At 65.3% G+C, this 27,282-nt stretch overlaps 1 protein-coding gene across 1 annotated transcript; it reads right to left on the reverse strand.

Moving 5' to 3' along the window:
- Nucleotides 1–260: 260 nt before the first annotated feature.
- Nucleotides 261–26,933, reverse strand: TCF7L1 (transcription factor 7 like 1). Its single transcript, XM_075724089.1, is given in 13 exon segments — nt 261–724; nt 797–857; nt 1,202–1,309; nt 2,591–2,750; nt 2,842–3,062; nt 3,440–3,527; nt 3,837–3,939; nt 4,587–4,719; nt 4,876–4,959; nt 25,010–25,140; nt 26,589–26,649; nt 26,729–26,911; nt 26,913–26,933. Coding segments are annotated over 13 exon segments (1,818 nt in total).
- Nucleotides 26,934–27,282: the final 349 nt, after the last annotated feature.

Here is a 27,282-nt window from a genome sequence, read left to right on the forward strand (position 1 = left end):
GAGGGTTTCTTTTCTTCTTTTTTTTTTTTTTTTTTTTCTTTTTTTCCTTTTTTTTAATAAAAACGGTCTTTAGGTTGACTGCTGGCAGCAGCTCTGAGCAGAAAGCCCCCTCCTCCAGAGTCTGCTTACAAAAGAGTTCAGAAAGGGTCAAATATTGACCAATAATGGTTTTGGCTGCATTTGAATCTTGATTGTGGCTTCTGCAATGTACAGCAGGGAGGGGACGGACGGGACGGGACGAGAGGGGACGAGTTTTTCCCTTAGTCAGCAGGTTTGGTGACCAGGGAAAGGGGCTGCGTTTGCAGCACGGCCAGGGCAGCCTGCGGGGACGGGACGGCGGCCGCGAAGGACGGAGGCGAGGACAGGAGAGCCGTGGAGGGCACCGAGGTGAAGGGGATGGGTCTGGAGAGGAGCGAGGGCGGGCTGCCGAGGCTCGAGGAGGAGGAAGAGGAGGAAGAGGAGGAGGAGGAAGAGGCGGCTTTGCCCGAGAGGAAGGCGGCCGAATGCACGGTGAGCTGAGCCCTGGCCTCCGGCTTGGTGGTGAGCGAGAGGGGCTGAGCCTGTTCCGAGTGGGTGGCAGCCGGCGCGGCCGGGGATGCCAGGGCGGCCGACGGCGTGGCAGGCGAATCCAGCATGCTGCCGTGGGAGGACGCGGGGCTGTCGCACGGCTTCTCGGCCGGCAGGTACTGCACGCACGGCTTCTTGCTCTTGGATGCCAGGGAGCCTGCAAACGATGGAGGACGCTGTCAGCGGCCGAAAGCCGGAGGACAGAGGAGGCTGGCAGGGGGATACTCACTCTCCGTCTCGTGGCTTTGCTGCTGGGCCAGCTTCTCTCGCTTTCTCTTCTTTTTCTTGCCCTGGAAAATATTATAAAGTCCTTACGTGGCTTTCTGCCACCAGAGAGCCCTTGGGGGCTGCTCGACAGACGAGACCTCGGGGAGAAACGGGGCTGCTGGTGGCCCAGAGCAGCTCACAGGGATGCAGAAGCTGCTGAGGGTGGCAGAGCATCCCCCAGGGACTCAGCGCCATCACCCACCACCCCCAGCACCCCAAACACCGACCTCCCCGAGCACAGCAAGCAACCTCCCAGCAGCCAAACTCCCTGGGAGGGGAGTCATCCGGGAACCCGGCAAGGGGACCGGAGCAGAGACCTCCTCCCGGACCGTCCCCGTGGCCATGGGGCTTGGGGGGCCACGCTTACGTAGTTGTCCCGTGCCGACCACGTCGGGTAGAGCTGCGAGTGCAGCTGCCGCTCTTTCCGTGCGAGCTCGTAGTACTTCGCCTGCTCCTCCCGCGACAGCGAGTGCCACTGCAGGGGGGAGAAGAGAACACGCTGCGAACCCCAACGCCACGCTGCTGCAAACCCCGACGCCACGCCGCTGCGAACCCCGACGCCACGCCGCTGCGAACCCCAACGCCACGCTGCTGCTGGCCCCAACGCCACGCTGCTGCTGGCCCCAACGCCACGCTGCTGCGAACCCCAACAACACGCTGCTGCTGGCCCCAACGCCACGCTGCTGCTGGCCCCGACGCCACGCCGCTGCGAACCCCGACGCCACGCCGCTGCGAACCCCGACGCCACGCTGCAAACCTCAACACCACGCCGCTGCTGCTGGCCCCAACGCCACGCCGCTGCTGCTGGCCCCAACGCCACGCTGCAGCGAACCCCAACGCCACGCTGCCGCAAACCCCAACGCCACGCTGCCGCAAACCCCAACGCCACGCTGCCGCAACCCCAACGCCACGCTGCAAACGCCACGCTGCTGCGAACGCCAGCGCCACGCTGCTGCGAACCTCAGCGCCACGCCGCTGCGAACCCCGACGCCACGCCGCTGCGAACGCCGACGCCACGCCGCTGCGAACGCCGACGCCACGCCGCTGCGAACGCCGACGCCACGCCGCTGCGAACGCCGACGCCACGCCGCTGCGAACCCCAACGCCACGCCGCTGCGAACCCTGACGCCACGCCGCTGCGAACCCCGACGCCACGCTGCAAACCTCAACGCCACGCCGCTGCTGCTGGCCCCAACGCCACGCTGCAGCGAACCCCAACGCCACACTGCCGCAAACCCCAACGCCACGCTGCTGCAACCCCAACGCCACGCTGCAGCGAACCCCAACGCCACGCTGCTGCAACCCCAACGCCACGCTGCAAACGCCACGCTGCTGCGAACGCCAGCGCCACGCTGCTGCGAACCCCAACGCCACGCTGTTGTGAACGCCAGCGCCACGCTAGTGCAAACCCCAGCGCCACGCTGCTGCAAACCGCAACGCCACGCCGCTGCGAACGCCAGCGCCACGCCGCTGCAAACCCCGACGCCACGCCGCTGCGAACCCCGACGCCACACCGCTGCGAACCCCGACGCCACGCTGCCCTGGGGCTGCAGGCCTCCCAGCCAGCCCCAGCACGCTGCCATCCCGTTGTCACTCAGGTCCCCACCAGTTCCCTGGGACCTCCTGGGCTGGTGATACCCCAGGACAAGGGATCGAGCCATGGGGAGACGTGGAGTAAAGGGGGCTGAAAGCTGTTTTAAGGTCGCAAACGGGCAGCGTGTGGGCGCAAAGCTGGTGCCGAGGAAGATGCCCGTACCCGTCTGCCCAGGATCTGGTTGATGGCTGCACTCTCCTTCAGCGTGCACTCAGCCACCACCTTGGCCCTCATCTCCTTCATGTACAACATGAAGGCGTTGAGCGGCTTCTTGATGTGGGGTTTCTTCTCCTCCTCCTTCTTCACAGTGACGGGGGATTTCCTGCAACGAGAAGGACGGTGAGTCAGGACCTGCTGACGCCCTGGGGATGAGCTCCCGTCCCTGGGGCCGTCCCACCCCGTCCCCGACTCACGAGTTGCCTCCCGGGCTGACGCTGGGCTGGCTGGGCTCCTGCTTCACGATGGGCGAGACGATGGTTGGGTGTGGGATGCCCGAGGGGTGCAGCCCGTGGGTGGGCGGTGGGACCATGTGCGGGGAGAACCGGCTGGACATCAAACTGCAGCGGCGAGAGCAGCGGGGAGGGCTCGTCAGCTCCCCACAGGCACCGACAGCCCCTGGTTTCCACCCCAAACCCTCCTGAGAACCTCCTGGGTTAAGAGACCACCAGCCCCAACCCAGATGGGGTCTGGTTTTACGCTGGATCCTGCCCCAGCTTGCAGGATGGTAACACGGACCCAACCTAAGCGATGCCCTGAGCCCATGGGGCGTTGCTTTTCCCCCACAGAATCGCATCTGGGGGTCATCTGCACCCTCCCAGGGGCATTTTCGGCCGAGGCGGCCACCGCAACCTCCTGGGGCTGGTCTGTGCCCGTGCAGAGCGGGCTGTCCCCAGGAGCAGCCCCTGCCGGTGCTGCTGCGGGGACGCGTCCCGCATCGTCCTCAGGGAAGCGGCCAAAAACCTGCTGCCAGCTGCGGGATGCCCAAGGAGGGTCCCTCGTCCCTGCCAAGACCCACCTGGACATGGAGGCGTTCATGGCGAGGGCAGGGTAGGGGTGCCGAAAGCCACCGGGAGGGATGGAGTACACGGGCTGTCCTTGCCTGCAAACGCACAAGCTTTAGTGGAAAAAATATCCCTCCCCAATTCGTGGGGGCCCTCGGACTGCTCCCCGGCCGATCTCCACCCCACCGATTCCCAAAATTTCCAGTGGTGGGGAGTCTCTCCCTTCCCAACCCCTGGAGCTCTTGGCATCCCACCAAGCTCACCGTGGAAAAAGCGGATAAAGCGGGACGAGGAGGCTCTCAGGGGGACGTGGGGTTCGGGGGGACACGGGGCTCACAGGACCTGCCCGGGGACAGGGACGTGGAGGTGGGAGCGAGCCCCCAGCCCAGGGTTGAGCCCATCCTTACTGCGGCACAAGCCAGCCCAGCGGGTGCGGGATCTGGCCCACGGCTCCTGGCGACAGCGGGTAATAGGGGGGCAGCTCGGACGGGTGCGGCGGCCGCGGGATTCCTGCGGCGGGAGGGAGGGACGAAGGGGAAGTGGTGTTAAAACATGGACGTGGCAGCCTCCGGGCACCCCATCCTCCTCCGAGCACCCTCCCTTTGAGCACCCCATCCTCCTCCGAGCACCCTCCCTTTGAGCACCCCATCCTCCTCCGAGCACCCCATCTTTCTCCAAGCACCCCGTCTGCCTCTGAGCATCCCACCTCCCTCCAAGCACCCTGTCTCCCTCCAAGCACCCCATCTTTCTCCAAGCACCCTGCCTGCCTCTGAGCACCCCATCTCTCTCCAAGCACCCCATTTCCCTCCCAGGACCCCGTCTCTTTCTGAGCATCCAGCCTGCTGCCATGCACCCCATCTCCCCCCAAGCACCCGTCTGCGAGCACCCCATCTCCCCCTGCCTGGAGCACAGGGAGACGACGCCGAGATGCCGAGATAACCATAACGGAGACCTGGAGGGATCCCCACGCACCCCAACCAAACCTGCGACCAGGCGAGGACCCATCCGCGGCCACCACCCGCGTCCCCGTCCCACCACCCAGGGACCAGGCTGTGAGAACCATCTGGGAAGCAGAGGGACCGTCCAACGGAGAGCACCCCATTCCCAGCACGGCACGGATACCGTCACCGTCCCTTTGCTCCCCCTCCCGCGCTCACCCGTCTTTGGGTCGATCTCCGGTGAGAGGTGGCCGGGCGGCGAGCCCGGCGAGAAGTGGTCGTTGCTGTAGGTGATGAGCGGCGTCAGCGGGTGCATGTGATGGGCGTGCTGCACCACCGGGACCTTGTTCGACTGCGGGGCGGCGAGGGAGAGCACGTGGGAGGGCGAAACGGCGGTCGCCCCCCCCCAACCTCCCCTCCCGTGGGCATCGTATCAGCATCACGGGCGGCTGGAGCGGGGTTTTCCCCCGGGAAACCCATCACCCCCATGGGATTCGGCTGCTCTTACCAAGTGCGCGGGCGAGGGCGAGCGGCTGTCCTTCAGCGTGGCGCCGGCGGGCACATCCAGCAGTGGCCACTTCATCTGCAGGTACTGCAGGAGAGCCGGGCTGACGCCCTCCGCCAGCCCCCAAACACCCCCTGGCCCCAAAGCATCCCCCAGCCCCGGCTGCACGCTCGGCCGGGGAGACCCCAACCCGCGGAGGACGCCGTGGGCTGGTGGCAAAGGGGCTTTGGGGGCACGCGGGGCTGCCTTCAGCCCTATAAGCCCCTACAGACCCCGTAAGTGGTGCAAAGCCCCGAATGATGCAAAGCCCCAAATCCCAAATCCCCATCCCAAATGGCGCAAATCCCAACCCCTGCTCGGCACTGTCTTGCTGGGGAGCCACGAGCCCACCCGGACCCCCCCAATTCCCCCCCCACCTGCACCAACGCCGCCTTTCCCGACCCCAAAACCGGACTTTCTGGGACACGGCGATGCCCGGCGCAGCACAGCACAACCCGCGATCGCCCGTGGGGCTCAGCCCGGGGTGGTCCCCACGCCGGGGGTGCCCTCTCTGTCCCCGGGGCAGCAGCACCAACCCCAAATCGCCAGACTGCGAGAAACCAGCCCCGTATTGCAGTGAGGGGCGGGGGGAGGCAAATATGGGGCTTTTGGGGGGCTTTTCCCCCTCTCTGGGTTAAACCTTGCCGCGACACAAGGGTTTGTCTCCCTGGCGCTGGACGTAAGCGGCCCCCGAAAGAAAGGTGCTTTGTGTTGTGTTTTTCGGCAGAGGGGGGCCGGAGGCATTTCCCGGCAGACGGCGGGAGGGAGGCGCGTCCCGCGAGATGCCGGGGCTGGGGAATGTGGCCTGGACGGGCCGCAGCTGCGCGCAGGAATTTCCCCGCCGTACAAACCTTCCTGATCCGAAGCAGCTGGAAGGAAAACCCAGCAAGGAGCTGCGGGGAGCGTTAACTCTTCCATGGCTGGACAGATGCATCTGCGCCGGCATTGCCTCCGGCAGCCCCCCAAAGTGTCCTGTATCCCCCCAGCATCGCCTCCTGCATCTGCAGCATCCCCCCTGCCCCTCCAGTATCCCCCCTGCCCCTCCAGTATCCCCCCTCACATCTCCAGTGTCCCCTCCTGCATTTCCAGTGTCCCCTCCTGCCCCTCCAGTGTCCCCCCTGCTCCTCCAGTATCCCCCTCCCACATCCCCAGTATCCCCTTCGCACACCTCCAGTATCTCCCTGCTGTCTCCAGTATCTTCCCCAACTCCAGTATCCCCCTGCCAAATCCAGTATCCCCTTCCTGCATTTCCAGTATCCCACCCATCTCCAGTATCCCCCTCCTGCATCTCCAGTATCCCCCCTTCCATGTCCAGTATCCCCCTGCCAAATCCAGTATCCCCTTGCCATCTCCAGTATCCCCCTCGCACACTTCCAGTATCCCCCCATCTCCAGTATCTCCCCACCATCTCCAGTATTCCCTTCCTGCATCTCCAGTATCCCCCTGCCACCCCCAGTATCCCTCTTGCGCATCCCCAGTATCCCCCCGCCACCTCCAGTATCCCTCTCACGCATCCCCAGTATCCCCCTGCCACCCCCAGTATCCCTCTCATGCATCCCCAGTATCCCCCCGCCACCTCCAGTATCCCTCTCACGCATCCCCAGTATCCCCCCGCCACCCCCAGTATCCCTCTCATGCATCCCCAGTATCCCCCCGCCACCTCCAGTATCCCTCTCACGCATCCCCAGTATCCCTCTCACGCATCCCCAGTATCCCCCCACCACCCCCAGTATCCCTCTCACGCATCCCCAGTGTCCCCCCCGCCACCTCCAGTATCCCTCTCACGCATCCCCAGTATCCCTCTCACGCATCCCCAGTATCCCCCGGCTACCTCCAGTATCCCTCTCACGCATCCCCAGTATCCCCCTGCCACCCCCAGTATCCCTCTCACGCATCCCCAGTATCCCCCCGCCACCTCCAGTATCCCTCTCACGCATCCCCAGTATCCCCCCGCCACCCCCAGTATCCCTCTCATGCATCCCCAGTATCCCCCCGCCACCTCCAGTATCCCTCTCACGCATCCCCAGTATCCCTCTCACGCATCCCCAGTATCCCCCCACCACCCCCAGTATCCCTCTCATGCATCCCCAGTGTCCCCCCGCCACCTCCAGTATCCCTCTCACGCATCCCCAGTATCCCTCTCACGCATCCCCAGTATCCCCCGGCTACCTCCAGTATCCCTCTCGCGCATCCCCAGTGTCCCCCCGCCACCCCCAGTATCCCTCTCACGCATCCCCAGTATCCCCCCACCACCCCCAGTATCCCTCTCACGCATCCCCAGTGTCCCCCCGCCACCTCCAGTATCCCTCTCACGCATCCCCAGTATCCCTCTCACGCATCCCCAGTATCCCCCGGCTACCTCCAGTATCCCTCTCGCGCATCCCCAGTGTCCCCCCGCCACCCCCAGTATCCCTCTCACGCATCCCCAGTATCCCCCCACCACCCCCAGTATCCCTCTCACGCATCCCCAGTGTCCCCCCCGCCACCTCCAGTATCCCTCTCACGCATCCCCAGTATCCCTCTCACGCATCCCCAGTATCCCCCGGCTACCTCCAGTATCCCTCTCGCGCATCCCCAGTGTCCCCCCGCCACCCCCAGTATCCCTCTCACGCATCCCCAGTATCCCTCTCACGCATTCCCAGTATCCCCCCGCCACCCCCAGTATCCCTCTCGCGCATCCCCAGTGTCCCCCTCCTGCATCTCCACTACCCCCCGTGGTCTCCAGCATCCCCCCGCCCCCGCCCCCCGTTCCTGCCGGCACTCGCCCCGCTCCGCCGGGCGCCCGCACCTCTGGGCAAGCTGCGGCCCCGCACCACGTCCCAGCATCCCGGCAAAGCCGGGAGGAGACACGGCACGGCTCATGGGGACGATCCCGCTGGCAAACTGAGGCCACCCATGCCGACGGCACTGCCGTCAAGGCGCCGCAGCAAACCCCACCGGCCGCGGCGCGGTCCCGGCGAACCCGCTGTGAGGATTTCCCGCGACCCAACCGTTCCTGCAGCCACCGGCATGGGGGATCCCCAAAAAACCTGCTTCACCGCCTAAAGCAGGCATCCCCGGCCCATCCCCATCCCGCGCACGGGGATGCTCCAGCATCCCGGTCCCGACGCCTCCGCGCGCTCTCTCCGGGCAGATTTTTGGCACCGCCGGGATAACGGCGGCAAGACGGAGTCATCGGTGCCGTAACCAGATCCGGCCCTCGGCCGCTCCTCCGACGGCCGGTTGCGGAGGCGGCAGGAGCCAGGGCGCCGTGCGCGCCCGGAGCACGCTTGGTATGCGAGCGGGCGGCCCCGTGACCTGCGCGGGCTCGCGCCGTGACCTGCCGCACGCCCTGCGCTCCCCAGTACGGTTGGAGCCGCTTCCTGAAGCGCTGGCTTTGATGCCTCCTCCAAATCTGGGCGATCAAAGGCGACGGGCTGCGGCGGGGAAGCCCCGGGGTCTGGCTGCCGTACAACGCCGGGCTGGTTCCAAACAGCCGAGCGGCGCCGAAGCCGCAGCGTTGCGTGGATGGGGAGAGCGTTTTGGCAAGAGATGCTCCCGGGGCACCCACGGCTGGGGTCAGGCACAAGGTGCCCCAACATCCCCGCGGCTGCACCGGGGCGACGCACGAGATATCCCGACGTCACCCCGATGGCGCGCAGGGCAACGAGATGCACGTGCGTGATGCACGAGATGTCCTGGCATCCCTATGTCCATGCCCAGGGCGATGCACGAGGTGCCCGGAGCATCCCCGCGGCCACGCCAGGGTGACGCCTGGGATACCCCAACATCCCCGTGGCCGTGCCGGTCCAACGCATGAGATGTCGGGACACACAACGCCAAGACACTCAACGCCAGGACACGCAACGCCGGGCACGAAATGCCAGGATACGTGATCCTGGAACACGCGATGCTGGGACACGCAACACCAAGACACACAACGCCAGGACACGCCATGCTGGGCACGCAACGCCAGGATACACGATCCTGGAACACGCAATGCTGGGACACGTGACACCAAGATACGCAACGCTGGGACACGTGAAGCCGGGACACGCAACGCCATGGCCATGCTTGGGTGACGCACGGGATGCCCCAGCGTCCCCACGGCTGTGCCAAGCCAACGCACGAGATGCCCTGAGCATCCCCGTGGCCGTGCTTGGGTGACGCACGAGATGTCCTGACGTGCCTGTGACCGTCACGAGATGCCCTGAGCATCCCCGTGGCCGTCACACGAGATGTCCTGACGGGCCCGTGACCGTCACGAGATGCCCTGAGCATCCCCGTGGCCGTCACACTAGATGTCCTGACGTGCCCGTGACCGTCACGAGATGCCCTGAGCATCCCCGTGGCCGTGCTTGGGTGACACAGGAGATGTCCTGACATGTCTGTGACCGTCATGAGATGCCTGAGCATCCCTGTGGCCGTCACACGAGATGTCCTGACGTGCCTGTGACCGTCACGAGATGCCCCATGGCTGTGCTTGGGTGACGCACGAGATGTCCTGACGTGCCCGTGACCGTCACGAGATGCCCTGAGCATCCCCGTGGCCGTCACACGAGATGTCCTGACGTGCCCGTGACCGTCACGAGATGCCCTGAGCATCTCCGTGGCCGTGCTTGGGTGACACAGGAGATGTCCTGACATGTCTGTGACCGTCACGAGATGCCCTGAGCGTCCCCGTGGCCGTGCTTGGGTGACACAGGAGATGTCCTGACATGTCTGTGACCGTCACGAGATGCCCTGAGCATCCCCGTGGCCGTCACACGAGATGTCCTGACGTGCCTGTGATCGTCACGAGATGCCCTGAGCATCCCCGTGGCCGTGCTTGGGTGACGCACGAGATGTCCTGACGTGCCCGTGACCGTCACGAGATGCCCTGAGCATCCCCGTGGCCATCACACAAGATGTCCTGACATGCCCGTGACCGTCACGAGATGCCCTGAGCATCCCCGTGACCGTCACACTAGATGTCCTGACGTGTCTGTGACCGTCACGAGATGCCCCATGGCCGTGCTTGGGTGACGCACGAGATGTCCTGACGTGACTGTGACCGTCACGAGATGCCCTGAGCATCCCCGTGGCCGTGCTTGGGTGACGCACGAGATGTCCTGACGTGCCCGTGACCGTCACGAGATGCCCTGAGCATCCCCGTGGCTGTCACACGAGATGTCCTGACGTGCCTGTGATTGTCACGAGATGCCCTGAGCATCCCCGTGGCCGTGCTTGGGTGACGCACGAGATGTCCTGACATGTCTGTGACCGTCACGAGATGCCCTGAGCATCCCCGTGGCCGTGCTTGGGTGACGCACGAGATGTCCTGACATGCCCGTGACCGTCACGAGATGCCCTGAGCATCCCCGTGGCCGTCACACGAGATGTCCTGACGTGCCCGTGACCGTCACGAGATGCCCTGAGCGTCCCCGTGGCCATGCTTGGGTGACGCACGAGATATCCTGACGTACCCGTGACCGTCACGAGATGCCCTGAGCATCCCCGTGGCCGTGCTTGGGTGACGCACGAGATGTCCTGACGTGCCCGTGACCGTCACGAGATGCCCTGAGCATCCCCGTGGCCGTCACACGAGATGTCCTGACGTGCCCGTGACCGTCACGAGATGCCCCATGGCCGTGCTTGGGTGACGCACGAGATATCCTGACATGCCCGTGACCGTCACGAGATGCCCTGAGCATCCCCGTGGCCGTCACACGAGATGTCCTGACATGCCCGTGACCGTCACGAGATGCCCTGAGCATCCCCGTGGCCGTCACACGAGATGCCCTGAGCATCCCCGGAGCCGCGCTGGGACAACACCCGAGCCATCCCGACGCCCAAGATTCCCTGAGCATCCCCGGCGCCGCGCTCGGGTGCTGCACGCGGGGCCCCACCGTCCCTAGCACCGCGCCGGGGCGACGCCGCGCGGGGTCCCGCGCCGGGGCGAGGCGGGAGATGCCCCCCGCGTCCCCGCCGGGCGCCTTCGGCCCCGCCTCGCCGTCCCCTGCCCGCCGCCCCCCGTCACAAAGGGGGCTTTCTCGTCTATTCTGTAAGCGGAGAAGCCGCTGGGGGACGGCGGCGGGGGAAAGGCCGGGCGTATAAAAGGCTGCTTCTCATTTTGAAGCCGTTTCAGGAGGCCGGGGAGGGGAGAGGAAGGGGGGGACCCTTTCAAAATATACAAAGAGGGGGGGAGCTGGCAAACGGTTCAGTGGTAATGTGGAAAAATGAAGCCCCCCCCCCCCCCCCCCCCCCCCCGCCTTCCCCTTGGCCCCAGCCCGGACACAGCTCCCACTGTACCACCACGTGCGGGAACCGCGCGCGAGCGGCAGATTGGAGCTATTAAAAAAAAAAAAAAAAAAAAAAAAAAGAAGAAAATAGTTGAAAATCGGTCACATTCCAGAGAGATTAGAGCAAGTTCTGGTTCCTCGTTACCAGCCACCCCCCAATTAAAAGCAAGGGGGGGGTTAACCCCTTCCCTGCCGGAGCTGTAGGACCACAATGAAGCCTCCTGTCCATCTGTCCGTCCCCTCCCCGGGGTGGGGCGAGCCCCCGCCGGCAGCCGCCCCGTGGCCCCCGCAGCCGGAGGAAGGGCTGGCGGCGGCGGCGTGCCGGGGGCCGGGGGGGTCGTGCCGCGTGGCAGCAGCGGAATTTCGCCTCCACGCTCTGGGAGGAGGCGCAAACGCCGCGGGATCCCCTAATGCCCAATTAGGGTCTTTAATGAGCGGATTTCCTCTCCTCTTCCGCGCGCGGGGCTCGATCCCGGCTGAGACGTTTTCCCTGGGAAGGGGGAAAAGCGCTGCTGGAAAAGTCCTGGCTGGCGGCAGGGCTGGTGTCGTGCGTCCCAGCATTGCACGGCGTTCCGTGTCCCGCTGTTGCATGTCCCGGCGTGGCATGTCCCGGTGTGGCGTGACCCAGCGTCGTGTGTCCCGGCATTGTACGTCTGGGCGTCACGTGTCCCAGGATTGCAAATCTCAGTGTTGCCATGTCCCGGCTTCACGTGTCCCAGCATCGCGTATCTTGGTGTTGCGTGTCCCAGCATCGCGTGTCCCAGGATCGCACATCCTAGCATTGTGTGGCCCGGCATTGCGTGTCCTGGCGCTGTGTGTCTTGGTGTTGTGTGTCCCAACATCTCATGTGCCAGCATCTCATGTCCCAGGATTGCATGTCCCAGCGCCGTGTGTCCCGGCATCACACGGGTCGTATGTCCCAGGACCGCATATCCTGGCGTTGCATGTCCCGGGATTGCATGTCCCAGCGCCGCGTGTCCCGGCATCACACGGGTCGTATGTCCCAGGACCGCATATCCTGGCGTTGCATGTCCCGGGATTGCATGTCCCAGCGCCGCGTGTCCCGGCATCACACGGGTCGTACGTCCCAGGACCGCATATCCTGGCGTTGCATGTCCCGGGATTGCATGTCCCAGCGCCGCGTGTCCCGGCACCACACGGGTCGTACGTCCCAGGACCGCATATCCTGGCGTTGCATGTCCCGGGATTGCATGTCCCAGCGCCGCGTGTCCCGGCACCACACGGGTCGTACGTCCCAGGACCGCATATCCTGGCGTTGCATGTCCCGGGATTGCATGTCCCAGCGCCGCGTGTCCCGGCATCACACGGGTCGTACGTCCCAGGACCGCATATCCTGGCGTTGCATGTCCCGGGATTGCATGTCCCAGCGCCGCGTGTCCCGGCACCACACGGGTCGTACGTCCCAGGACCGCATATCCTGGCGTTGCATGTCCCGGGATTGCATGTCCCAGCGCCGCGTGTCCCGGCATCACACGGGTCGTACGTCCCAGGACCGCATATCCTGGCGTTGCATGTCCCGGGATTGCATGTCCCAGCGCCGCGTGTCCCGGCATCACACGGGTCGTACGTCCCAGGACCGCATATCCTGGCGTTGCATGTCCCGGGATTGCATGTCCCAGCGCCGCGTGTCCCGGCATCACACGGGTCGTACGTCCCAGGACCGCATATCCTGGCGTTGCATGTCCCGGGATTGCATGTCCCAGCGCCGCGTGTCCCGGCACCACACGGGTCGTACGTCCCAGGACCGCATATCCTGGCGTTGCATGTCCCGGGATTGCATGTCCCAGCGCCGCGTGTCCCGGCATCACACGGGTCGTACGTCCCAGGACCGCATATCCTGGCGTTGCATGTCCCGGGATTGCATGTCCCAGCGCCGCGTGTCCCGGCATCACACGGGTCGTACGTCCCAGGACCGCATATCCTGGCGTTGCATGTCCCGGGATTGCATGTCCCAGCGCCGCGTGTCCCGGCATCACACGGGTCGTACGTCCCAGGACCGCATATCCTGGCGTTGCATGTCCCGGGATTGCATGTCCCAGCGCCGCGTGTCCCGGCATCACACGGGTCGTATGTCCCAGGACCGCATATCCTGGCGTTGCATGTCCCGGGATTGCATGTCCCAGCGCCGCGTGTCCCGGCATCACACGGGTCGTATGTCCCAGGACCGCATATCCTGGCGTTGCATGTCCCGGGATTGCATGTCCCAGCGCCGTGTATCCCGGCATCACACGGGTCGTACGTCCCAGGACCGCATATCCTGGCGTTGCATGTCCCGGGATTGCATGTCCCAGCGCCGCGTGTCCCGGCACCACACGGGTCGTATGTCCCAGGACCGCATATCCTGGCGTTGCATGTCCCGGGATTGCATGTCCCAGCGCCGCGTGTCCCGGCATCACACGGGTCGTATGTCCCAGGACCGCATATCCTGGCGTTGCATGTCCCGGGATTGCATGTCCCAGCGCCGCGTGTCCCGGCATCACACGGGTCGTATGTCCCAGGACCGCATATCCTGGCGTTGCATGTCCCGGGATTGCATGTCCCAGCGCCGCGTGTCCCGGCATCACACGGGTCGTATGTCCCAGGACCGCATATCCTGGCGTTGCATGTCCCGGGATTGCATGTCCCAGCGCTGCGTGTCCCGGCATCACACGGGTCGTACGTCCCAGGACCGCATATCCTGGCGTTGCATGTCCCGGGATTGCATGTCCCAGCGCCGTGTGTCCCGGCATCGTGTGTCCCAGGACTGCATATCCCGGCGCTGCCTGTCCTCCCGACGTTGCGCATCCCGGCACCGCACATCCGCCGCTTGTGCCGATGCTGCGTGTCCCAGTGAGGCGGCACAGGGTCACAGCAGGCTCCTCCCTGCCGGGCTCGACGGCTCAGGCTCGGCGGCCGCCGGTTTTGGGAGAGAAAAGGTCCGTTTGGGACCCGAGCTGGTGTTTTCCGGGTAAAACGCTACCCGCGGGCGCCGGGGGCAGAAAGCCTCCGCGCTGGCTTTTCCCTTTGCCTGCGCGTGCTCCAGCCCGGGGATGACCCTGCAGGAACCACCGGCGCCGCGGAGAAGATCCCCGCGATGCCGGCAGCCGGCCACTCCATCCCCATCCCAAAAACCCCACGGGTGAGCTGGAAAGCACCCGGGGAAGCATCCCGCCGGCACATCCCCGATGTCCATCCCTCCCACGCCACCTCCGTCCCTGGGAGCAGCCTGGGGCAGGTGGTGGGGGACGGTGACCCCAAACCGCCCGTCCCCACGCCATCCCCTTTTCCAGCCCGAATTCCCGGGGCTTTGCAAAGCCTCCGGGCTCGGCAAGCCCGAACGCAGCCGCGCCGCAGCCCCTGCCGATCCCCCAGCCCTCCTCGCTCCCAGGCTGTTTACACAGCTGCGGGATAACTGACAGCTCGCCCTTCCCCCTCCCGCCTCCGCTCTGGCCCTTTTTCCCCAAAATACGTCCCAAAACTGTGCCGGGGGAGAAGGGAAAGGCCGAGCGTCGGGGCGGCAAATGGGGTTTTGTGGGATGTTTAAGGGAACCCCCAAAAAATCTTTATCTGGGTGTCGGATGCTCTTGTCCCGCGGCATCCCAAGATCCCGGCGCTGAGCAGCATCACCTGCTCGTTTGGGTTAAAACTGATGAAATTTGGCTCCTAACAGCACAGGGGGTCAAAGAGAGATGTGATTTTTTGAGGGAAATGGGTTTTCTACATTGTCTTATTTGATAAAACTTTGTGCCTGGGAGCAAAAAGCTGGAAAACCCCCAAACCTTCCCCAGCAGGAGGTCCCAGGGCTGCAAACCCAGGGATGCTGTGAAGGTTTTGGTGCAAAGCGAGAGGCGGGGGGGGGGATCTGCAGGTGCCGGGCCTCAAAAAAGGGGAAAAAATAGGGGAGGGGGGAAAGGGGAGAAAGGGGAAAAAGGGGGGGAAGGGGAAAAAGGGGGGAAGGGGAGAAAAAAAGGGGGAGAAAAAAGGGGCAGAAAAAAGGGGGAGAAAAAAGGGGGAGAAAAAAGGGGGAGAAAAAAGGGGGAGAAAAAAGGGGGAGAAAAAAGGGGGAGAAAAAAAGGGGGAGAAAAAAAGGGGGAGAAAAAAAGGGGGAGAAAAAAGGGGGAGAAAAAAAGGGGGAGAAAAAAAGGGGGAGAAAAAGGGGGAGAAAAAGGGGGAGGGGGAAAGGGGAGAAAAGGGAAAAAGGGGGGGAAGGGAAAAAGGGGGAAAAGGGAAAAAGGGGGAAAAGGGAAAAAGGGGGAAAAGGGAAAAAGGGGGAAAAGGGAAAAAGGGGGAAAAGGGGAGAAAAAAAGGGGGAGAAAAAAAGGGGGAGAAAAAAAGGGGGAGAAAAAAGGGGGAGAAAAAGGGGGAGAAAAAGGGGGAGAAAAAGGGGGAGGGGGAAAGGGGAGAAAAGGGAAAAAGGGGGGGAAGGGAAAAAGGGGGAAAAGGGAAAAAGGGGGAAAAGGGGAGAAAAAAAGGGGGAGAAAAAAGGGGGAGAAAAAAAGGGGGAGAAAAAAAGGGGGAGAAAAAAAGGGGGAGAAAAAGGGGGAGAAAAAGGGGGAGAAAAAGGGGGAGAAAAAGGGGGAGAAAAAGGGGGAGGGGAGAAAAGGGAAAAAGGGGGGGAAGGGAAAAAGGGGGAAAAGGGAAAAAGGGGGAAAAGGGAAAAAGGGGGAAAAGGGAAAAAGGGGGAAAAGGGGAGGAAAAAAGGGGGAGGAAAAAAGGGGGAGGAGAAAAGGGGAGGGGGAGGAAAAAAGGGGGAGGAAAAAAGGGGGAGGAAAAAAGGGGGAGGAAAAAAGGAGTAAAAAAAGGGGGGAAGAACTCCTTCGTGAAGGCAACCGCAGGACGGGGAAAGCGAGCCCCGCCTGGGGGGAAGCAAAGCGAAGGGGCAGCGGCTCAGCAGCCGCGGGGCTTCTGGTCCCACGGAGCTGGAAACGAAGGCAAGGAAGGGGCCGGAGAGACACGGAAAGGGGGGACCCGGTGTCTCGCCCCCCTAAGCCAGTATTGGGTGTCCCTCGAGCTCGAATAAATCACCTTAACGCCCAAAAAAAGGGGAAAAAACCAAAAAACCCCCCGGCCCCGCACGGCCCATCGCCCGTCCCGCATCCCCACGCGGGGAGCCGCCGCGTTCCGCTTCCCCGCAGATAATTAGGGAGAGAGAAATCCCAATTACAGCTGGGATTTACAGCCCCAGAAACAAGCCGTAAATCCTCGCCCCCCGCCCTCGCCGCCTCGCTCCCCTCCGAGCCGCTTCCCAGCCAAATAATCTCCTCCAGATGTTGGCCGGGAACGCCGGGACGGCGGGGACGAGACCTTTGGGGGGGGTCTCCCGCGTCCCCGCGTCCCGCCGAGGAGACCCCCAGAAATCGCTGGTGGGGTCACGTCTTTTCCCATCGGGGTTTGGGGTTTCTAAAGGGCTGCGGAGCGGCAATACGGGGCGCGACGCTGCATCTTGGGGTGTCCCCGCGGCTCGCGGCGTCCCCTCCCGGCATTTCCCGGGCGACGGCTGTCCCAGGTGGGGACACCGCTTTGGGGGCGGGACGGGGTGCAGCGCCGGGAGTTTGCAACCCCTCGATAAAGGGCGATCGAGCGCTCCCGCGACGCAGCCCAAACCCGGCGGCTGGCGGCACGCCGACACCGGCGCGAAGCGGGTGGGAAATGCCAACGGCGCCGGGATGGGAAACCAGATAAAAAGGCTGGGAGGCGAAAAATAAGCCCCCAAAAAGCCCCGTTTGGGATGAGCTCGGAGAGGCGGCGCTCAAAGCTGGCCTCATCTCGAGCCGCAGATCCCCGCGTCACCGCGCCGGGTGGCATCTGCTGAACAGCGCGGCCCCGGGCGCAGCTCTGCGGAGGAAGGCGGCCAGAGGAAAGGCGGGATGGGAAGGATGGAAGGAAGTGGGATGAGGCTGGCAGGGGCTGGAGCATCGCCAGGATGCCGGCCGGGCTGGCTCCCGGGCAGCCCGCGGGGCGCAGCCTCATCCCAAAGCGACCTCGCGCCAAGCATCCTCCATGCGTGGATGCCCCGAGCATCCCTCGGCCACGGACATCCCATGCATCCCTCAGCCACGGACACCCTGAGCATCCCTCAGCCACGGACATCCCGCGCATCCCTCGGCCACGGACATCCCGTGCATCCCTTGGCCACGGACATCCCGCGCATCCCTCGGCCACGGACACCCCGAGCATCCCTCGGCCACGGACATCCCGCGCATCCCTTGGCCACGGACATCCCATGCATCCCTCGGCCACGGACATCCCACGCATCCCTCGGCCACGGACATCCCGCGCATCCCTTGGCCACGGACATCCCGTGCATCCCTTGGCCACGGACATCCCGCGCATCCCTCGGCCACGGACACCCCGAGCATCCCTCGGCCACGGACATCCCGCGCATCCCTTGGCCACGGACATCCCATGCATCCCTCGGCCACGGACATCCCACGCATCCCTCGGCCACGGACATCCCGCGCATCCCTTGGCCACGGACATCCCATGCATCCCTCAGCCACGGACACCCTGAGCATCCCTCGGCCACGGACGTCGCGAGCATCCCTTGGCCATGGACATCCCACGCATTCCTTGGCCATGGACATCCCACGCATTCCTTGCCTGTGGGTGCCCCGAGTGTCCTCCACGCGTGGACGTCGCAAGCATCCCTCGGCCATGGACACCCTGAGCATCCCTCGGCCACGGACATCCCACGCATCCCTCGGCCGTGGACACCCTGAGCATCCCTCGGCCACAGACATCCCACGCATCCCTTGCCTGTGGGTGCCCCAAGTGTCCTCCATGCATGGACGTTGCGAGCATCCCTCGGCCATGGACACCCTGAGCATCCCTCAGCCACGGACACCCCACGCATCCCTCGGCCACGGACATCCCACGCATCCCTGGGCCACAGACATCCCACGCATCCCTTTGCCACGGACATCCCACGCATTCCTTGCCTGTGGGTGCCCCGAGTGTCCTCCATGCGTGGACGTCGCAAGCATCCCTCGGCCGTGGACACCCTGAGCATCCCTCGGCCACGGACATCCCACGCATCCCTCGGCCACGGACACCCTGAGCACCCCTCAGCTGTGGATATCCCGAGCATTCCTTGCCCGTGGGTGCCCCGAGTGTCCTCCACATGTGGATGTCGTGAGCATCCCTCGGCCACGGACACCCCGAGCATCCCTCGGCCACGGACACCCCGAGCATCCCTCGGCCACGGACATCCCGCGCATCCCTTGGCCACAGACACCCCGAGCATCCCTCGGCCACGGACACCCCGCGCATCCCTCGGCCACGGACACCCCGAGCGTTCCTTGCCCGTGGGTGCCCCGAGTGCCCTCCATACACGGACGCCCCAAGCACCCCTCACCCGTGGGGGCCCCGAGCATCCCTCACGCACGCAGCCAGCCACCAAAAAAGAAACGAGCGGTGCAAGCCGGGACCCCAGGCCGCCAGCAGTTCCCTCCCCGCTCCCCAAACCTGGCGGCAACAAGTTTCCCCCGCTGCCCCGAGGCTTTTGTCTGCAGCTTTCAGCTCCCGTCCATCACGCTGAATGGCTCCATTCATCCCACTTTCAGGCGGCGGCTGCATCCACGCCGGGGGGATCCCAGCGGGTGCAAAGGGCTCATCCCCGCCCTGGCAAAAAAAAATCCCGCTGGCTCCGAAGCCCCCCCCGAGCATCCTTGGTCTCGGGGGGACGCGACTCGCGACGCCCAGCCGGGAAAGGTTGTCCTAACAGGGTTTTGCACGTGTAAAATGTTTAAGATTCCATCAGTACGGGGCTGATGGAAAAAAGTCACTGGAAGCCACGCTGCCGCGGAAATTTGGGGTGAAGAGGGTCCCGTCACCGCAGCACGCCCCCACCGGCCGCAAAGCCCGTGATTTTGGGGGCTGACACCTCTGGAGACGCATCCCTGCATCCTGCCGGGCGATGCTGCTCAGGGGAGCCCCAAGGGAGTCCTGTAGCCCCCAGCAGCCCCCACGGGACACTGGGGGGTCCAGCAGCCCCCACACAACTCTGGGGGGGTCCAGCAGCCCCCACGGGACACCGGGGGGTCCAGCAGCCCCCAAGGGACACCGGGGGCTCCAGCAGCCCCCACGGGACTCTGGGGGGTCCAGCAGCCCCCACGGGACTCTGGGGGGGTCCAGCAGCCCCCATGGGACACCGGGGGGTCCAGCAGCCCCCACGGGACTCTGGGGGGTCCAGCAGCCCCCACGGGACTTTGGGGGGGTCCAGCAGCCCCCACGGGACACCGGGGGGTCCAGCAGCCCCCACGGGACTCTGGGGGGTCCAGCAGCCTCCACGGGACTTTGGGGGGGTCCAGCAGCCCCCACGGGACACCGGGGGGGGTCCAGCAGCCCCCATGGGACACCGGGGGCTCCAGCAGCCCCCATGGGACTCTGGGGGGTCCAGCAGCCCCCACGGGACTCTGGGGGGTCCAGCAGCCTCCATGGGACTCTGGGGGGTCCAGCAGCCCCCACGGGACTCTGGGGGGTCCAGCAGCCCCCACGGGACTTTGGGGGGGTCCAGCAGCCTCCATGGGACTCTGGGGGGTCCAGCAGCCCCCACGGGACTCTGGGGGGTCCAGCAGCCCCCAAGGGACACCGGGGGGTCCAGCAGCCCCCACGGGACTTTGGGGGGGTCCAGCAGCCCCCAAGGGACACCGGGGGGTCCAGCAGCCCCCATGGGACACCGGGGGGTCCAGCAGCCTCCATGGGACTCTGGGGGGTCCAGCAGCCCCCACGGGACTCTGGGGGGTCCAGCAGCCCCCATGGGACACCGGGGGGTCCAGCAGCCCCCACGGGACTCTGGGGGGTCCAGCAGCCCCCACGGGACACCGGGGGCTCCAGCAGCCCCCACGGGACTCTGGGGGGTCCAGCAGCCCCCACGGGACTTTGGGGGGGTCCAGCAGCCCCCACAGGACTCTGGGGGGTCCAGCAGCCCCCAAGGGACACCGGGGGGTCCAGCAGCCCCCACGGGACTTTGGGGGGGTCCAGCAGCCCCCACGGGACACCGGGGGGCTCCAGCAGCCCCCATGGGACACCGGGGGGTCCAGCAGCCTCCATGGGACTCTGGGGGGTCCAGCAGCCCCCACGGGACTCTGGGGGGTCCAGCAGCCTCCACGGGACTTTGGGGGGGTCCAGCAGCCTCCATGGGACTCTGGGGGGTCCAGCAGCCCCCATGGGACACCAGCTCACCCAGTGTCACAGCCTGCCTACCTCCCCTGCCCCTGCCCCTGCCCCGGCTCCCAGCGGGATTCCCAGGGCTCAGGGATTCCCAGGGCTCAGGGATTCCCAGGGCTCAGGGATTCCCAGGGCTCAGGGATTCCCAGGGTGCACGCACAGGGTGACATCGCTGCCGAGGAACACCCCAAAAAAGCAGCAAGCCGTGAAGCCGCACACCATCCTCAGCCCTTCCTCCTCCTCCTCCTCCTCCTCCCTGGGCACCTTCACCCAGCGCGTCCGGCCCCGCCCCAGCCCCCCTCCCCCCGAAAGACCCTCAAACTCCGACAGGAGCACGGGGAGATGGGGCACGGCGCGAGCCCGACCGCCGCCTGCCCTTAACCCTCCTCTTCCTCCGGCCGGGATGCGCTGGGCATTTCTCTCTGGGTTCCTCTTTCCCCGGCTCCCGCCAGCGACTTCAAGGAAGAAAAACTAATGAAAAGCAGCTGCTCAGAATACCAGAAAGATGATGAATGCGCGTTAAGTCCCCTTAACAAAACCAGGTCTTATGAGAGTCGCCCGGAGCACTTACTTCATTGCTTTAATTTGGGAATCGTGTTGGAAAAGGGAGGGAGGAGGGAGAAGTTGCGGGGGTTTAGTGGAAACCTCCTGGAGGTCTCATTTAGCCCAAAAAAAAAAAAAACCAAAAAAAAAAAACCCCTGAAAAAAACCCACCCAAAAAAAACCCCCCAGGGTAATTAGCCGCATAGCATAATTAAGGAGGAGACATAAAGGGGCCATTGTGTGCGCCGGCTCAACAGGCAGGAGCACCTCGGAGTGGGGAAACTGAGGCACGGGGAGGGCTCGCTGCCGGGAAGGATGCGATCGGCCCGGCAGTTGCGCGGGACAAGACGAAGAAGCCAAAAGTGTGAAAAATCCTTTTTTTTTTTCTTAATATTTTCCAGGTGGGGAAGGCAGCCTGTGCCGCTGCTGGGGCGGGGGAAATCCCAAACAAACCAGCAAATCCCAACGAGGTGCCCGGAGCTTGACCGGCGAAGGACGAACGGCGCGGTCAGAGGGTGCCAAGCGCCGAGCGAGCCCCCGCAGCCACGAAAAATCCCCCCCATCCCACCGCCTCCATCCCGCATCCCGACGGGCGCACGCCAAAACCCTCCCCGCTCAGCCGGAGCCGCCGCCGGAGCCTCCGGCAAGACCCGCCCGGTTTTCGGAGCAACCCTTTTTCCTGCCAAAAATCTGTATTTTAATCATTTTTCTTGGCAGCCGCGCGCTTAAGAGGATATATTTTCTTTCGCAGACAGATATGCCTCTGTATTGCAGCCCGCGTGGGGATCGCGAGCTCATCTCAGGAACGGCGAAAAAAAGCCAAAACAAGCCCAGGTTATGTTTTTTTTCTCATTTATTTTGGGACCGCAACCCGCCAATGTGCATTAATTACACCGGCGTGCATTAATTACACCGCCGTGGCATCATTGCAGGGCGCGGGGAGCTGTTTGGGTGCCTCGGCTGAATTTCCACGCCCAAGGAAGGTTCGAGTTTATTTAAATACTCGCCTCCAGACTCGAATTCCTGGGGTTAAACTGCTTTTTTGGGGGGAAATAACGACAATCCCGTGCGAGGTTGTTTTTATCCGCCAACGCGCGGTCTCGCCTTCGCCTCCCCGGCGGTGCCGTGCCCGGTTTGGGGATGCTGAGCGGCTGGTTCCCATCCCTTCCCCGAGCCGAGCCGGGGATCCGAGGAGGATACCGGGGTGCGATTTTGCCCCGGTACGGATCCGGCTTGTTCTGGGCTTGGGATAAAAGACGCCGGCTCCAAACGATCCCGATGGGAAGGACGCGGCGCGGCGGCGACAGCGGTTTGCATCCGTCCGGCTCGCGGTGCCGGTGCTCGCCCAGAGCTTCTCCTTTCCATCCCACCTTGGGTACCCTCGTGTTTTTGGGAATCGCGGCTCCGATGCTCCCCCAGCCTCGGGGGTCACCAGTTCCCAATTCCTGGTGCGCTCCTGGGGAAAACCAGGCTAAAACGCTGCTCCGAAGGGCAATGCCATCATCAGACCCCGCCAAATTCCTCTGCCGGCTTAGAGCAACCCGACGAAACACCGTCCTGGCCAGGAATCGCCAGAAAAGCGATACCGGAGGGTATGCCCCAAATTTCAGGATCCTGTTTGGAAATAACACGGGAGATACTGGAGCAAAGTGAATTAACCCAGAAACGGGGCAGGAGCATCCCGCCGCTTCGGTGCCCGGCGGGCTTGCACGGGGATGGAGGCCATTCTCCTGGTCCGGGGTGCGTGAAGGCATCGCGTTTCCAGATTTCTAAATATTTTCCAGATTTCTAAATATTTTGGAGTGGAGAGATGCAAAAGCGCCGGCTTGGCTGCCCGTTACTCCAGAAAGAAGTCTTCCAGCGGTTCCGCCGCTGCCGGGTCCAACACCTGTATCCGCAGATGCATCCGTCCCCAGCACCCCTCGCCCGCCCCGGCTGCCTCCTCGGAGCATCTCCCAGGTGCAGAAATTATTTCGGTTTGGGTTTGTTTTTTTTTTTTTCCCCCCCAAATCTTCCCTTTTCCACACGGCAGAGTCGCGCGGTTCAATCCGCAGCACCCCGGCTGCGGGATGGCAAGGATGCCACGGCCACTGGGACGGCCGGATCCTGCGGATCAGCTCATTTCCTCCAACGGCTGGGAGAAAAAAAAAGGAGGAAACAGGAAAAAAAAAAAAAAAAAAAAAAAGCAAGCTCCCAGGGCTGCTCAGTGGCCTCCCGCCTCCTACCCCCTCTGCGCTTCACGTGTCGGGTCTTGCCTCGAAGCCTCCCGGGATGAGGGCGGGCGGCGGATTTGTCGGCGCAGAGCTCGGTGCCCTCGGGCGACGCTGCCGTGCGGGACGCTGCGCCCGGCCGCAGCCGGTACGGGCTCGGGGATGCTGTGCCCGCCGGGATGCGGTCCGGGCTCACCGGCACGGCGATATCCCGGGATCCGGGGGATCCCTGCGCTGCGTCGGCGGGAGCTCGTGGGAAGCGGGGGTTTTGCTGGCCGGCGCAGAGCTCAGACGCTTTCATTGCACGAGTGGCCGCAGGGCACGGCCGGGGACCCCTGCCCCGGCGGCGCAGCAAAATCCGGCTCCAAGAGACCCCCCGCTCGCGTCGAGGCGTGACGCGCGCCCGCAAAATCCTCCCAGCGCCCCAAGTTTGCCCGCACCCCGATGCCCCTCGCTTGCTCGGCGCCCCGGGCTCAGCTCCGCACGGAAACGCCCCAATCCGGCCGGATTCGGCCCCAATCCGGGCCTTTCCCATCCCCGCTCATCCCTCCAGCCTTTTTCCAGGCTCAACGTCAGCCCGGGTCCAAAACCGGGAGGCAACATCAGCTCCTCTCCCGGCCCCTTTTAATTAATCCCCCTTTCTGGGATTCATTAAATCGTCGTTAGCGGCCGTTTTCTACGGAATCCCAGCCCCTCTCCCTTTTAATTATTCCTTATTCCTCGCCCGTACTTGGGACCGTGGCCAGCTGTGCATCATCTCCAAAACATAGTAACACCAAAACTGACAAACTGGGAATACAACCTTTATCCGGCGCCCGGCCGCTGGCCAAACACGGGGATATTTATATAATCCGGCGGCCGGCTGCGGCCCTCCGCCCTCCCCAGCCCGGGATCTACGCTCGACGGCCATTCAAACCAGCTGCTTCCCATAAAGCAAAAAGCAAGAAACCCCCCCAAAACCACAGAAAACTCCATCGGAAAGCAGGATCCCGGCCGGCGAGCTGGCACCGGGGATTTTAAGCCATTTTAATTGCAGCGACTTTCGCTGCCCTATACGCATTCCATACGGTAACGCCGCTTCCTATAGAACCCAGGCAAATAACAACGCGCTGAAAACCCTCAGGTGTCGCCGCCGCGGCTGCGGGGCGAGAAATACGCCCCAAAAACCAGGAGCGGGGCGCGATGCTCCAGCCCGCGGTGCGGCGGGGACCGCGGCCGGGCACCGCAGCCTGGGGAAACTGAGGCAGGCGAGAGCCGGGCATGGAATAGGCTACGTTTCTAAAATAGGGTTATATGTCTAAAATAGGGTTATATTCCAAAAAGAGGGTTATATTTCCGAAAAGAGGGTTATATTTCCGAAAAGAGGGTTATATTTCCGAAATGCGTCCATGACTCTGGACCTGGCTGGGCTTTGGGATGGTTTGGGTGGAGAGGGATGGTGCCGAGGTTGGGGGGGGGGTCGATCCCCGCTCTCCTTTGCGCCCCCCCCCCCCCCCCCCAAATCTAACGCTCGCTCAATTTGCTTCATCAGTTTTGTAAGCGCCAGAGCAGGGACAGACAATGTCAGCCCATTAAGAGCTTTAAAAAGTCGAAGGGAACCCTTTTAAATGAGAAAAGCGGCGCAGCAGCTCAGGGTCAGGTTTCGGGTGCCCGGGGCGAGCCCCCCCCTCCCCCTTAACTCCCCCCCCCCGCTCCCCTCGGGTGTACCCCCCTGGAAGGGGCGAGCTAAACCAAAAATAAGGGGAATAAACCCAAATTTTTTTTCCTTTTTTTTTTTTTTTTTAAGCACCAGGCGTTGCCTGCCCTCAGGCCGGGCGCTTGGCTTGGCCGGAGCCGCAGCGGGGCGGGGTGGGAGCATCCCCGAAAAGGGGGTGCGGGGGGGTCCCGGGGGGTCCCGGGGGTGCGGGGGGCACTTACGGTGCGGGCGGCGCCGGGGGAGAGGGCTCCGTTGGCGAGGTAGGGGCTGCCCAGCTCGGGGAGCATCAGGAAGGGGTAGCCGGGGTAGGGGGGGCCCTTAAAAAACCCCCCATCTTGCTGCCGTCTGACCACTGCGGAGAGAAGGAAGGGGGGGTCAGGAGGCGGCGGGGGTGGTCCCGCGGGGGGGAGGGGTAAGGATGGGAGCGGGGGGGGGGGGCCTGGATAGGTCCCCCCAGGGCTGCCGAAGCCCCTTGGGGGGTCCCCGCTTCTTCTTGGGGGGTCCCAGCTGCGGGGGGGGGGGGCGCGGTCCCCGCGGGAGGGGGGTCCCGGTTGCAGAGGCAGGAGGGGTCATGGGTGTGACCCCCCCCCCCACCCGTGGGGGGGGGCCTGGATAGGTACCCCCGAGGTGCCGAAGCCCCCTGGGGGGGTCCCCGCTTCTTCTTGGGGGGTCCCAGCTGCGGGAGGGCGGCTGCAGGGGGGGTCCCGGGGGGGGTCCCGGTGCTTGGTCACTCCCGGAAAGGCCCCAGCCGCGTGGGGGGGTCCCGAGCCCGGTTCCTCCGTGGGAACCGATCCGGCCGGGGGGAGGCGGCCGGGGGGGCAGGAGCTGGGGCCGGGGGGGGGTCAGGCTCACCGGGGGGGGGTGGGGATTCGGGACCCGTTCCTCCGGTGGCGGGGAGGAGAGCACGGGGGGGGGGGGTCACGGAGGGCGGAGGACTCGGCAGGGGGGAGGAGGACACGGGGGGGGGACACGGCGGGGGGGAGCATGGCGCGGGGGGGCACATGGAGGGGGGCACGGCGAGGGGGGGGGCACGGCGGGGGGGGCATGGTGCGGGGGCACACATGGGGGGGAGAATACGGGGGGGCACACATGGGGGGCACACATGGGGGGGCACGGCGGGGGGGGAGGATACGGCGGGACACGGCGGGGGGCACACATGGGGGGGGCACACTTGGGGGGGAGGATACGGCGGGGGGAGACACGGCGGGGGGGGGGCACACGGGCGGGGGGGCACGGCGGGGGGCACACATGGGGGGAGCATACGGGGGGGGCACGGCGGGGGGGGCACACATGCGGGAGCATACGGGGGGGGCACGGGCGGGGGGGGCACACATGGGGGAGCATACGGGGGGGGGGGCACACACGGGGGGGCACGGCGGGGGGCACACATGGGGGAGCATACGGGGGGGGGCACACACGGGGGGGCACGGCGGGGGGGGCACATGGGGGAGCATACGGGGGGGGCACACACGGGGGGGGCACGGCGGGGGGGGCACACATGGGGGAGCATACGGGGGGGGGCACACACGGGGGGGGCACGGCGGGGGGGGCACACATGGGGGAGCATACGGGGGGGGGGCACACACGGGGGGGGCACGGCGGGGGGGGCACACATGGGGGAGCATACGGGGGGGGGGGGCACACACGGGGGGGGCACGGCGGGGTCCCGCCCGCAGCCGGGGGCGGAAACAAAGAAGTTGCGAAGTCTCGGACGGTCCCGGGGGGATGCGGCGGGGCCCGGGAGCGGGGCGGGCAGCGGGGGGGGGGTGGGGGGGGGGGCACCGGGAGCGGGGCCGGTACCTTCTGCCAAATAGTCCCGCGGCTTCTGGAAACTTTCCCGGGGCTGCGGGGGCCGCTCCGCCTGCGGGGAGAGGGCGGTGAGCGGGGGCCGGGCGGGGGTCGCCTCCCGCCGCGCCCCCCCCGCCGCCCCCCGCGCTCACCTCGGGGCCGGTGGCGGGGCCCGGGCCGGCGGCGGGGCCGCGGTTCTCGGTCTCGCTGACCAGGGAGGACTTGAGCTCGTCCAGGTCCCCGTGGGCCGAGCCGCGCCCCGCGCCCTTGTCCTGCTCCTCGCCCTCGTCCTGGAAGGCGATGAGCTCGTCGGGGGCCCCCAGGTCGTCCCCCCCCCGCCGGTTCCAGCTGCGGCATGGTGGGGGTCGGGGTCCGGCCCCGCCGCCCGCTCGGGCTCCGCCGGGCCCCCGCCGCCGCCGCCGCCGCCCGGGAGGGTCGGGAATGCGCGGGGCGGCGGGGGGAGGAGGAGCCCGGCTGCAAACCGACACCGCGGGGCAGGGCAGGGCCCTCGCACCGCCCCGCCGCCGCCACCGGCCCCGCCGACCGGACCGGCCCGGCCCGGCCCCGCTCGCAGCGCGACCGCCCCGCTGCCCGCCGGGGCCGCCGCGTCCTGGGGACCCCCGTCCCGGGGACCCCCATCCCTGCCGGGACCCCATCCCGGGGACCCCCATCCCGGGGACCCCCATCCCGGGGACCCAGCCCCGCC

Source organism: Pelecanus crispus, chromosome 21 (assembly GCF_030463565.1).
Source record: "Pelecanus crispus isolate bPelCri1 chromosome 21, bPelCri1.pri, whole genome shotgun sequence".
Lineage (NCBI taxonomy): Eukaryota > Metazoa > Chordata > Aves > Pelecaniformes > Pelecanidae > Pelecanus > Pelecanus crispus.